The sequence below is a fragment of the Dipodomys merriami genome, unplaced genomic scaffold (genome assembly GCF_024711535.1).
Source record: "Dipodomys merriami isolate MVZ:Mamm:240054 unplaced genomic scaffold, mDipMer1.0.p SCAF_13, whole genome shotgun sequence".
Taxonomy (NCBI): Eukaryota; Metazoa; Chordata; class Mammalia; order Rodentia; family Heteromyidae; genus Dipodomys; species Dipodomys merriami.
The window spans coordinates 7,883,923-7,896,349 of NW_027202604.1; the positions used below are offsets into that span (position 1 = coordinate 7,883,923).

The following is a 12,427-nucleotide window of genomic DNA, read 5'->3' on the forward strand; positions in this document are numbered from 1 at the left end:
TATGATATGCACTCATGGAGGAACCTGAAGAGATGGAGCACTTCTACCATGGGACACTATACATTTGGAAATACATTTTGTTAAAATTTTACTGGAAAGTAGTCAAAGACTCCAGATTTATTTCTTTTTATTGGCAATGTATTGATACTATAAAAAAAAATCTCCCCATAAGTATCTCTGGATACACACTGTATGTCAGAAGGTGGAGCTCTAAACATATCTGAAATACTAGCTTTTATATATGCACTTCACAAATGTGTGTAATGAGGAGATTAAAGCAGGGGTAAAGTGTTTAGGAAAATGGTTCTAAAGAATATTCCAATTCTTTCAGGATAAAATCATATATCCTAGTATGTATATGGCTCACTAACAGAAAAGATGTTTAATGTTTTTCTTTGATTTTTACATAGTTTTTATGATAAAAAGGTAAATGTATACAGATCAGGTAATAAAATAGTGTATTTAAAAAGCAAAACATTTTGAAAAGTCAGGATCACCTAGTCAAATGAAGGCAAGGTCATTAATACTCACAAGCATCTCGGATGTAGAGTAACATGGCTATGAAGATGTAGTCCACTAAACTTAGGCTAAGGCCATCTGCAAACAAGGCATCCCAGACCACCAGAAGATCCTGCAGAGGGAATTCTCGGCCAAACAGCAGCCGCACCCACCGTCTGCAGAGCAACAAAACAAAAATTCAGGAAATAGGTCTTTTGAGAATTACACCAAGAGTGATCATTTTTCTCATGTTAATATGAAAAAATAACAATTGGGCAGAATGAGAAAATATATACACAAAATATATTACAATAAAATTTGAGTTTTAAATAAACACTATGTATTAAAAATGTAATGAAGTAAAAATCTATGTTTTCAGCTTTTAAATTAACTTTAGAATTCCATACTAGGCTACAATTGTTAAACATTATTTTTATGTGCATAAAACACATTATGCTCAAAAAGACAAAAGAATTTCAGGATTAATAGAATTAAAATTTTCATATTTTATAGAAGTGACAAATTCTCAAAAGGAAAAGAGAAAATGGATGTGTAGTTGATCTAGTACCATTATGTAAGATTATAAATTAAAAGTATAATTTTGAAATTTTCATGATCTGTACTGATTGTTTTGTTGCTATTATTTTAGATTAAAAAAATTTTAATGGCAAATTAATATAATCAAACTCATTCTCATCCTTTATTTTTATTTAAAATTTTCAGTTAAAAATTAATACAAGAAAAAGTCAGCACTACTGCACATATTTCTCTGTCAAGTGTAGATAGCTATATCAGATTAGCAAAACAATGTTCTGAGCATTGTTTTTTATGCTGATTTCTATGGCCATGGGACAGGATAATAATACTAAATAATGCTTACATGTAATTGTGGAACACAGTAGTGATATTTTAAACTTTCAATAAATCATAATAAGAAGTTTATATCTAGCACTTATAGGAAAATAAGAGCAATTATATTTGGTATGTTTTAAACCATTTATTCCTACTTTTATATAACGGTTACAATTTTCTTCCATGACTATTCTCTAGGAATTCAAGAAAGAATTCTGTGTGATTCTAACACATGGCAAACTTAGAATAAAAAACTCTAAATTTCTAGTACAACTAATAAAGGGTAGAAGAAATTATTTTAGAACTAGTTAAGAGATACTAGTTTTTTTGTACAATTGAAACCAAGTGTATTAGTGGGGCTAAGGTAGGGCAAAAATATGTATCAAATACTATGTTCTTTACAAAAAAGGAGCTACAGCTGTGATAAGCCACACATATGTATCATAGTTTATTAGCAATAATGTTATCAAATACTTAACATTTTTATTTATATTATCAAATTAATCAATAGAAATAATTAGATTGCATCTACATGTTAATATTTACTACTCCGAAAGAAAAAAAAAACTATCGACAAGTTGCTTTCCTTAATTGCAAAGTATTAACTGGTCTTGCAGTAAGTGTTAGAAGAACTGGGGATGGGCAAAACAAACAAGCACAAGAGTTAATCATTTTGTGTAGCATTGCAGAGGCCTTTTAATTGACACAGATATTTGCATTCCTCAATGACTACACATTTAGAACTTGGGTACTCAGTCATTTGACTCACATCACTGTAAGAAAATTCCGTCGATGAAAAACAAATGAAGGTTAATACACAATACTATCTTTCCAGCCTCCCTTATAGCTCAAATTTCTTTTATTTTCATAGGGACAATAATAGTATTAGTTTCATTATAGATAATGCTTCAAGAGCAAATAAAGAAAATAGCTTATTTTTTAAAAAAATCATTTATAAACCTATTATTTCTATGACAAAATGTTCAGTTACTGCTCAAACTTCTCCTGCAACATTTCTGCTGATGGAGGTTGTATGAATTTAGTTTCAAAATGACCCAACCAAAACAAACCTGCATGCAGCAGTCTTCACTGAAGCACTGGCAGGAAGACTAAATGCAAATTCTAATTTGCACTGAATAAAATAAAAGAGTTCTTATTGTTTTTGGGTCAAACTATCTACATACTTTAAATATATAATATATCTATATATTGTTATTATAAAGGTGATGTACAAAGGTTTTTTTTAGTTACATAAGTCCGATAATGAGTACATTTCTTTTTAAACAGTGTCACTCCTTCCCTTGCTATCTCCCAGTTTTTTCCTCCCATTCCCATCCAATAGTTGTATAATTTATTTTCAACATAGTGTCTAGTGAGTACCACTGTTTCATTTGTTACCATCATCAAAACTACAAAAAAACTAAGACTTTAGTATTTTTATACTTAATGTTAATCTATGGTGTGAGGCTTTACTAAATTTTCATACTGCTTAATTCCAACTTTTACCTTGCCAAATACTTTGCTAAATAATTCTAGATCAGGAACCAGATTTTTGTGTGTGTGTGTGTGTGTGTGTGTGTGTGTGTGTGTGTGTGTGTGTGTGTGTGTGTGTGTGTGTGTGTGTGTGTGTGTGTGTGTGTGTGTGTGTGTGTGTGTGTGTGTGTGTGTGTGTGTGTGTGTGTGTGTGTGTGTGTGTTGGGAAGGAAAAGGGAGGAAAGAGGAAGAGGGAAAGAAAGAAGAGGAAAAGGTAGGAAAGAAAGGCAGGAAATCTAGGACATTCTTTATAAAGAGCTTTATATACTCCACTAAATGCTTTATGTGATGTTTACCAAGGTCTCGTTAAATGTACTGTAAAGCCACCTGTAATGCTACTGAGAAGCAAAGGCAGAACTAAACTGAAGTCCAGACACAATTGCAATTGGTGACACAAAAATAATTTAGAACATGTGGAGGAAAACCCCAATACCTAAGAAAATATAATTTGTCACTAGATAAATAGCATGTGACTTTTATATATAATTGCTAACAATCTGTACATGCAATGACGTGAAAGTAAAATGTAGTTCCTTTTACTTAATACACAATTATAGAAAAATTAAGGTCAAATTCTGAGAATCTTTCACAAGAACCATATGACCAAATGGAATACTGTGAAACTATTGATAATTTAGTCTTCTTAATCACAATTGGATTCACTTCATACATATATTTACAACACAAAAAATTCCTGTGTTATTCTGTTTTCTACACTGAGCTTAAAACTCAAAACTCAGCCCTTCAAGGAATATGTAACTATTAGAAATTATTTCACTAAGCTTTTGTATTCTTAGAAAGGAAAACTTACTCTAAGAAATAAGATCATATAAAGAAGTCACTTCTATAATTAACATGTTATTTATGCATTTTAAAATATTTAGTGGAGTTTAAGTTACACTTGGGGGTAGCATTTAAACATTTCTTTTCCCCTTAATAAGAGGTTCAGTTTAATTGCTTGATATTATTAATTTTGCTTGATGTATGTTACACCTGCAGATTTCAATGCTCATATTATATCACTGTGATAATACAATAATTCATATTTTACTAGATCTAGTAATTAAAATTTGCACAAACAAAATGACTGTCTTGAAGTATTACATTCAAAAACAGGGGAATTTCTATTTTTGTAATTCATACGATTATTCTCAATTTTAAGTTTCTTGTGTAATTAAGCTGCCATACCAAGAGGATGAATAACAACTCATAGTGTTACTGCTTTTTTTTTTTTTTTGTCGGTCATGGGGCCTGGGCACTGTCCCTCAGCTCTTCAGCTCAAGGCGAGCGCTCTACCACTTGAGCTACAGCACCACTTCCTGAGTTACTGCTTTTTGTATGACCCATAGAAACACCAAGATAAATACATTTTTTCCCATCAAATTTGTTTAGAAATTGACCAATTTGAGGTTTCAATGAGTATAGTCTTAATCCAACATGGTTGTAATGTGTTATAGAGAAAAAGTTAAGTTAAATCCTAGCTCTTCATATCCTTTTCCTTGTATGACTCGTTAGTGAGATATCAGTACAGTATTCTTATAAAAGCAAGTAATATAGAAAAGCTACAGTCAAACTAATTTAACAAACATTACAAAGGCATTACAAGTGACGCATGGTGATGAAATTACAGCACTGGTTAAGATTTGGAACACAAAAGAACAATATTTTTGCTCTATGATATTAATTGAGTTTGCTATTGTTTATGCTTTTCAAAGCTTATAATTTTTAAATATCCCAGGCCTTATATGGAATAAACACAGGACTGAAATTCTGTATCAGGACCCCCCAAAAAATTTTTAGCCAAAAATGTTCTCTGGGGTTGAGTATCTTCTTGACTAAGTTTAGATTCTCTTTTACATTGGTATTCTTTGTATTCATTTTTTTAAAATTAATTTATTCTGATTATCCTTTATATTAATTTTATGAGAACAATCTCAAATATGGAAGTTTTATAATTATGGTCCAGTTATTTTCATCTTTCACTTCTTTACAAAGTAAAATTACAAAGGATGGGCTGTAAAATAAATAACATTGTTTCAATTTCACACTTACTTTTCTAAGAGCCCTGAAGAATAGATTAGTGGGAGATATTTAACCTGTCTCATAGACTTAATTCAAATTTGCTTTCTGAGCATTCTTTATAATCTATAGCTTTGCATCCATCATGAATTTGGCTTTCTGGGAACACATGTGAAACCTAAATTAGGGGTTAAATTAACCCCAAAACACACATAAATGAACCATTAAGTGAGTATTGTTGAGTATACGGAATGTTCTCTCTTCCTTTCAGGGGGCAGTACATAGTCTTTTATTAAGGTTTCTTATTCCAAAAATAAGTTCCTAATAATTATAACCCCAAAATAAATTACAGTAATTTATTTTTCACCACAAGTGTGTGAAGCTGTTTGTCAGAAGAAATGTAATAGGCCCTTTGCAAAAATAGTCTGAATGGAACATACGCCCTGTATATTGATGTTTTTCCACATAAAGATGACCATAATATGCTGTGAATTTCTATAATCTTTGAACATTCTTCATTCTCTTTTTCTCCATTTCTCTCTTCCTCTCCCCTTCATTTCTTCCCTCTCTCTCTCTCTCTCTCTCTCTCTCTCTCTCTCTCTCTCTCTCTCTCTCTCTCTCTCTCTCTCTCTCTCTCTCACATGTGCACACGTCCCATAACCTTAGCTTGTTTTTAGATAAATACCTATTTAAAAGTATGATATTTCAAAGACTGAATCATTTTACTGAATGATTTACTAGTAATTCAATGGAGTCCCACACAACTATATGAACAAGATACATTCTCCTTGATAACCTAACTCCAAGTTACGGTACAGCTAGAATTGTGGCTCTGACTGGGAACTGTAGGGATAAAGGTTGCTGACCTTTTCTGCCCTAGCTCTTAACTTGGGTCTAACTAAAGCTGCTGGGCATCTCTGGGAGAAAATAATTTAAATTCACAACTGCTGATGAATTATGGCACAAAGACTGAAGTAGAGTTAATGGTAAGATGGAAAAAATTAAATTGAGGCTCTATGAAAAGTGTTTTTTAATTCATACTACAACTTTTGTTTCTAGAAAGTCCATAGGCTTTGTTCTGTTATTCTCCCTTCAGGAAAGGGAATTATTAGGTAATTTTTTAAAAACAGTATTCAGAGAGCCACTAAAAAACAATTGTTCTTATCCCTCCTAATCTGAGAATCATTCTAACAAAGAATGAAATTGCATAATTTTACTTTCTGAAACTGCTCTAGACTATTTCAATTGTCACTGGGATTTTACTCACATTGAGTCACAGTTTTCACTGAATATATTTCTATACATTGTTGGAAAATACTAGAATCTATTTCAAGACCAAGGTAATGCAAATGTCATGTTTCCATAATCAGTTCCCTATAATTTTCAACAATGACATAGGAGATAGATGCTTGCTACTGAAACGGAGGCAGGCAAACTTGACAGGCTGGTTGTGTGTTACCAGAAGAGTCAGATAGAACTTCATAGTAACAGGTGTAGAGGGCTCTGATTCCCTAATCTCTAACCCATAGTTCTGAACCCCTCTGGGGTTATTTTTTTACTGGTCCTTTCATGTTTTGTTCTGGTGCCTGATCCTGGCCCGGTGGCTTTAAAGCATGGTGTTCTCCATTTAGCTAGAATTACAGGTGTGAGCCACCAGCAAAGAGTTGATATTTTTCAGTTTGAACTTGTTTCTAGGAGCTACTGGGATTCTATTTTAGATACTGTTGGGATGAGGATTCCACCATGAGAACAACTACATAAGAAGTTCTTTCTCTCTACATCTCAGCTCTGTGTTTACTTTCAAATTTGCTTCCCTAGCATGTTAAGCCATTGGGCCAATGCCAACCATACACTTAATCATTGGGAGAGAAAAGCATATAAAAACTTCCCTTGCCATTCTGTTTGCTCTGACTTCTACTACAGTAGGTCCTTGGTATCTTTAAGTATATAGTTACAATGAGACTACCACTGAGGGAAATCCTCACATACTTAGGATGTATGTATCTATCTAGACTGTATTTGGTCAAGTCACATGTAATAAATCTGAAAATAACATGGATTTATTGAATTTTATTTTCTGTATCACTAGACCTATACATATAAAAACAGATACAGATTTAGAAGTGCAGAAGGTCTCTCTAAAGATATGCCATTTTGACTTTTTTTTTAAGGCTCCTGTGTAAGATAAAAAACTGCAAAATAAGGCTACCCAAATTATAATGTGCTGCTGCCAGGATGGGTGGGAGCTCAGGGGTCAAGTTCCAGGAAGAAGTAGCACATTAAAACCACTATGGTCATGTTTTTCTTAAACACTTTTTTTGCCCCATTTAACAAAGCAGTTTATGTGTACAGTGTATCTTTTTCTTTGTCTTTTTTTGGTTGGTCATTGGGCTGGAACTCAGGGGCAACTTTTTCTAATGAACTTATTGTTACTATAAAGATGATATATAGAGGAATCACAGCTACTTAGGCTTTTGTCCCCCATGCTGCGTTTATATTCTAACAAACTACATAGACTATAATCTAAGAGCCATAAAAACATGGCATAGAATTTACCATTTTGCAATTCATATTAAATGCCATGAAAAAGTTAAAAAATGTATCTTATTTCATCTACTTTTTGTGCCAGTCCTGGGACTTAAACTTAGCTTTGCACTCTTGCCTGGAGTTTTCACTCATAGCTGGTGCTCTACCATTTGAGCTACTACACTTCCACTTCTAAAGGTTTATTGTTGGTTAATGGGGCATAATTTGTCTGTCTGGGCTGGTTTCAAACTTTGATTCTCAGATCTTTCAGCTTCTTGAATTGCTGTTAGGATTATAGTTATAAGCTACTATCACCTGGCTAATTATGATATATATATATATATATATATATATATATTTTTTTTTTTTTTGGTCAGTTGTGGGTCTTGAACTCAGGGCCTGGGCAATGTCCCTGAGCTTTTCTGCTCAAGGCTAGTGCTCTACCACTTGAGCCACAGAGCCACTTCTGGCTTTTTCTGCTTATGTGGTGCTGAGGAATCGAACCCAGGGCCTCATGCATGCAAGGCAAGCACTGTACCACTGAGCCACCTTCCCAGCCCTAATTATGATATATTTTATGCCAATGTTTGTTAAAAACAGATTTATTATGATGGACATAATATTTATAAATACCAATATCTATAGTCATATAAAAATAGGGACTAGGGGTATAGCTCAATAGTAGTGGCATCTTTAGCATGGGTCCTGGGTTCAGTCTCCATCAATACACACACACACACATCTCCATCATAGTAAACATGCATGTCATCCATGCATGTATGTATATATGTGTACCTCAGTGGAGGTATAGTGAATACTCATAAATTCTCCTCCAGGTCACATGTGATTGGCTTTGGTGAGGTAAGACAGATAGGAAATATCACAGCATAATTGAATAACAAAACATACGCATACAAAGAGCAGAGAATACTTATACCATCAGAACGGAGAAGGACCCCTGCCTCCACTCCAAGTGAAATCTCCATGACTTAACTCACCAATTTTATGTTGTCCAACTCTATGTTACTCATAAACCATTCTTACCAAACTACTGTATTATCAACTTGTTCAGATGGATGTGACTATTCTTAAAAATAAAAGATGCATTTAAAATGTTATTCTTGGAAAAGAGCTAAACTCTAGGAAATATCTCTTTAGTGGTTTTCTTTCATCCTCATGATATCATGGTGGAAAATAAATTCCAGGATAAAAAAGCTTTTCTAGAAACTGAAATTTTAGTGCACAGTAGAATAAATGAGAATAAGCAGAGAAAAATTCGTCAGAGCTTGCTATAGCAAAGAAGTCAGCTTCTATCACTTGTGTTTGGCAGGAAATCTAAAGCAGCTCAGAGAGTGAGAAAGATTTATAGTCAGGAAAGAAAAAGGGGAAAGGCATATTAGTTATGACTGATTGAAGCTTGTAGGTAGGGGAGCTGGCTCACTAAAAGTAGAGATCATGTATATGATTGAGTTGAGGAGCATATTTGGCTTTTTCTGATTGGTTTTTGTTGGAAGTAGAGTAGGAAAGGGAGAAAATAGAGAAATATGCAGTTATAAATAATATCTGTTTTTGGACTGATTTGCTGTGGAGGTTGTGGCTTGGCTTTCTTTGCTTCTTGTGTGGTCAGAGTTATGTTGTCACATATACTTTGGTTGTTGTCCCTTTATATATTGTCTTTCCAGACTTTCTCTGACTTCTCAACCTATGTTAGGGTTCAGTTTACAATTAGTTACGGTTATAGAAATAAAATTATTTTTTGAGAGTTCTAAAGTATAAATGAAGACAAACTGGAAGGGCAGTGTGACCACTGGATATATGATTCCCTATTCAAACCTTTTCATTAAAATTTTCATAAAAATGATACAATAATCAGACACTGCTGGGTCACACCTGTAATCTTAACTCCTCAGGAGGCTGAGATATGAAGATAAAAGTTTCAAAGCCTGTCCGGGCAAGAAAGCCTGTGAGACTCTTATCTCCAATTAACTAGGAAAAAGACAGAAGTAGAGATGTGGCTCAAGTGGCAGAGCACCAGCCTTCAGCAAAACAGCCAAAGGACAGTGCCCAGGCCCTGAGGTTAAGCCCCTATACCAACACAGACCCCCACCCCCACCCAATGATACAAGAGTAAAAACTTCAGTCCTGCTTTCTGTAATAGAAGAGCAGAGTGGTGGATTCCTTTGAGAATTTCATCAAGTGTGTAAAACTTCCCTCTTAAAAATATGCCCTCCTGTACTTATAGCCACTCACTTGCAGACCTCAGAAAAAGTATAGCCATGTTGAGAAATCATGTTCTACATTATCATTTGTTACTTTAGATATTTTTATTGCCATGGAAAGAAATACACGGCCTCCTTACATTTTATAATAACAATATTTTCTCAAAGGGTTCCTAGGTTAAATCTTCGCCTGTGAGGATCTTGTTGTGAGACTCTGCTAGCTGAAGAGTACATAAATCTGCAATACCCTGGGAAAATGTCCATGACTTGGAAATACTCAGTGGGATGAGGTAAAAGTTCTTCACTGAAAAGAGTTCTTCCTGATTCATGCATGGATACTACCATAAAGAAAACTGCTATGAAAAACTGTAATTTTTCATTTAACAAATACTTCTCGAATTTGTGAAGTACGGTGTTAGGCCATAGATTGAATGCTATGATGACAACTCTCAATCATTAATATGGAACTTATCCAAACTAACATTTTAATTCAAAAATAATCCTATCAATCTGGCTTCCCACAGTCCTTTCCCATTTTTCTGTGCCCCCCTCCCCTAATGGCAACATTAGAAAAATATAATTAGGAGGATAAAAACAAGTTAAAACATTACTAAATACACTTCAAAGCCAAGTATTAATGGTTTTTGGATTATCCACCATTTGGGACTATGTATACACTAGCTCCTATCCATTAATGCATATAATCAAGAGCTTAATGTGGGCTGAGTGTGTTGCTCTAGGTAGAATGTTTGCTTAGCATGTACAAGGCCCCAGGTTCTATCTTCTATACTCCAAACAAACAACAACAATAAAATTCTCAAACTAAAAACAAGCAAGCAACCAACCAACCAAACAAAACCAATAAAGTAACTGCATGAGGCCCTGGAGGCTTATAAGCGAGCAAGGAGACATATGGAAGGAGAGGGAAAGAGTCAGCAAAGGTAGAGGTCACTTGCATTACATTCACTGAATTGAGTATTTGGAAATTTAGAAATCAGAACTTTAGAAATTTAGAAGTCTAACTAAAATGATCACAAATTAGTTTTACCTGCTAGTAGCTAAATGAAAACAAAGATGCTAAAGGAGATCTTCCATTTTATCCCTAGCAGAGAGCTAAAGTTCAGTGTCCAAATAGCTTTGCACTTAAATACACGTATCTCTGTAATTATTTTTAATGGACAAATATATGCTAGGAAATATACACAAGGGAAATTTGTTTTGTTATGCATTTAAGATTACAACTCAATGTTTAAAAATAATCACACACAATTTCTTTTCTTTTCTTTTTTCTTTTTAATTGGTTGTAGGACTTGAACTCTGGGCCTGGACACTGTCCCTGAGCCCTTCAGCTCAAGGTGAGTGCTCTACCACTTGAGCCACAGCACCACTTCCATCAAACACTATTTCTGATAATAGTAAACATCATGCATTTACATGATATGATTTGATCTGCAAAAGTGCTACTGTATTTGATCTTCAGATAAGCTTCAAAACTCTAATGAAGTATAACTTATTCCATGTAGTCTATGGAATAAATGTAGATATCGCAACCACTTGTGAGGAAAATATATATGCATGTTTCAGAGACCCATAGTTGATTTCGTTCTTTACCTCCAAATTCATAATTTTCCTTGTTTACATTCCAGACAAGCAGGGCAGCAACATATTTTATAGAAGCATGAACAGAGGAAAACGACACAGTCTGAAGTCATACTTCATCTAAAAGCTGACTAATAATTACACAATGATACTGTAACTCCTGAACATGAAAATACATGTATTCTTTTATAAGCTTCTACAATCCTCTTCTTAGATTCATAAAATATATATGCGATTCAGATATGTGTGAAAAAAACCACATTAGTGGCCAATCACAAGATTCATCCAGTATCACATTTACTACTGCTATGTCATCTGAGTTCTTTTCAGTAGAAGACATGGACTTTCTGAAGGATTTATTCAGATGAATCACAATCTGCTATTTCATGAGTACCTAAATTAGTTACAATAGTGGTAATCATAACTACAGACCCAATAAGATTTAGAGTGCTTCCTTTCAAGGAAACGCATTAAATATATTATAAAGAACTAAGAATTTACAAAGAAAAGAAAGGAAAATTGTCACTTTTAACAAACTGTTTTAGGAAGACTTATGAGGTCTAGAATTGCATACTAGGATAATGGAGAGGGCAGAAACTCTGAAATCTAGTTTACTGAGGAAATTGTGGAATATATATTCATAAATTAACTTGCTCATAAAGCAACTTAAATATGAAGCTGCTGAAACACTACATAATATGCTTTCAATTCATTTCAATGACACACTTGCATTCTTCTCACTTAATCTACCAGTTGTTGTAGTTCTGACTTGGTGCAGAGATTCTCCAAAGCCAGGATCTCAAGGTTTGAAGTAGTGCTTTCTAATCTCAGACTCTTACCTCATCATTCTTCCAACTGTCTTATTCTTTTACTCATCATGAGTCAAAATAACGACTATGTGGGGCTAATGATTTAGGAAATTTAGAATAATTTTAATTTTTTTATAAATGGCAAAAGAATTTTAAAGTGTAACAGAACATAGACGAATCATTTTTCCTTCCTATCTCAGATCCCTTCCCTGCCAACAAATCCATTACTCACAAACAGCCAATGTTCTTTCACAATGGAGACATTTTATGAATGTGTGTGCCTCTTAATACACTATGCCATTTGTTTTTAAATTTAATGACAGAATATTTGGACAAAATATTAAATAAGGAGAAAGAAACACTTTCTTATGG

General features: G+C 33.8%; 1 protein-coding gene across 13 annotated transcripts in view; it reads right to left on the reverse strand.

Annotated features, from left to right (window-relative positions):
• Positions 1-12,427, reverse strand: part of Tbc1d5 (TBC1 domain family member 5) — a 476,492-nt gene that overhangs the window by 107,221 nt on the left and 356,844 nt on the right. For all 13 annotated transcript variants that reach the window (XM_070018657.1, XM_070018661.1, XM_070018651.1 and 10 more), the window contains one exon: positions 532-674. In XM_070018657.1, coding sequence (XP_069874758.1) covers positions 532-674 — 143 coding nt within the window. The remainder of the gene's footprint in view (positions 1-531; positions 675-12,427) is intronic.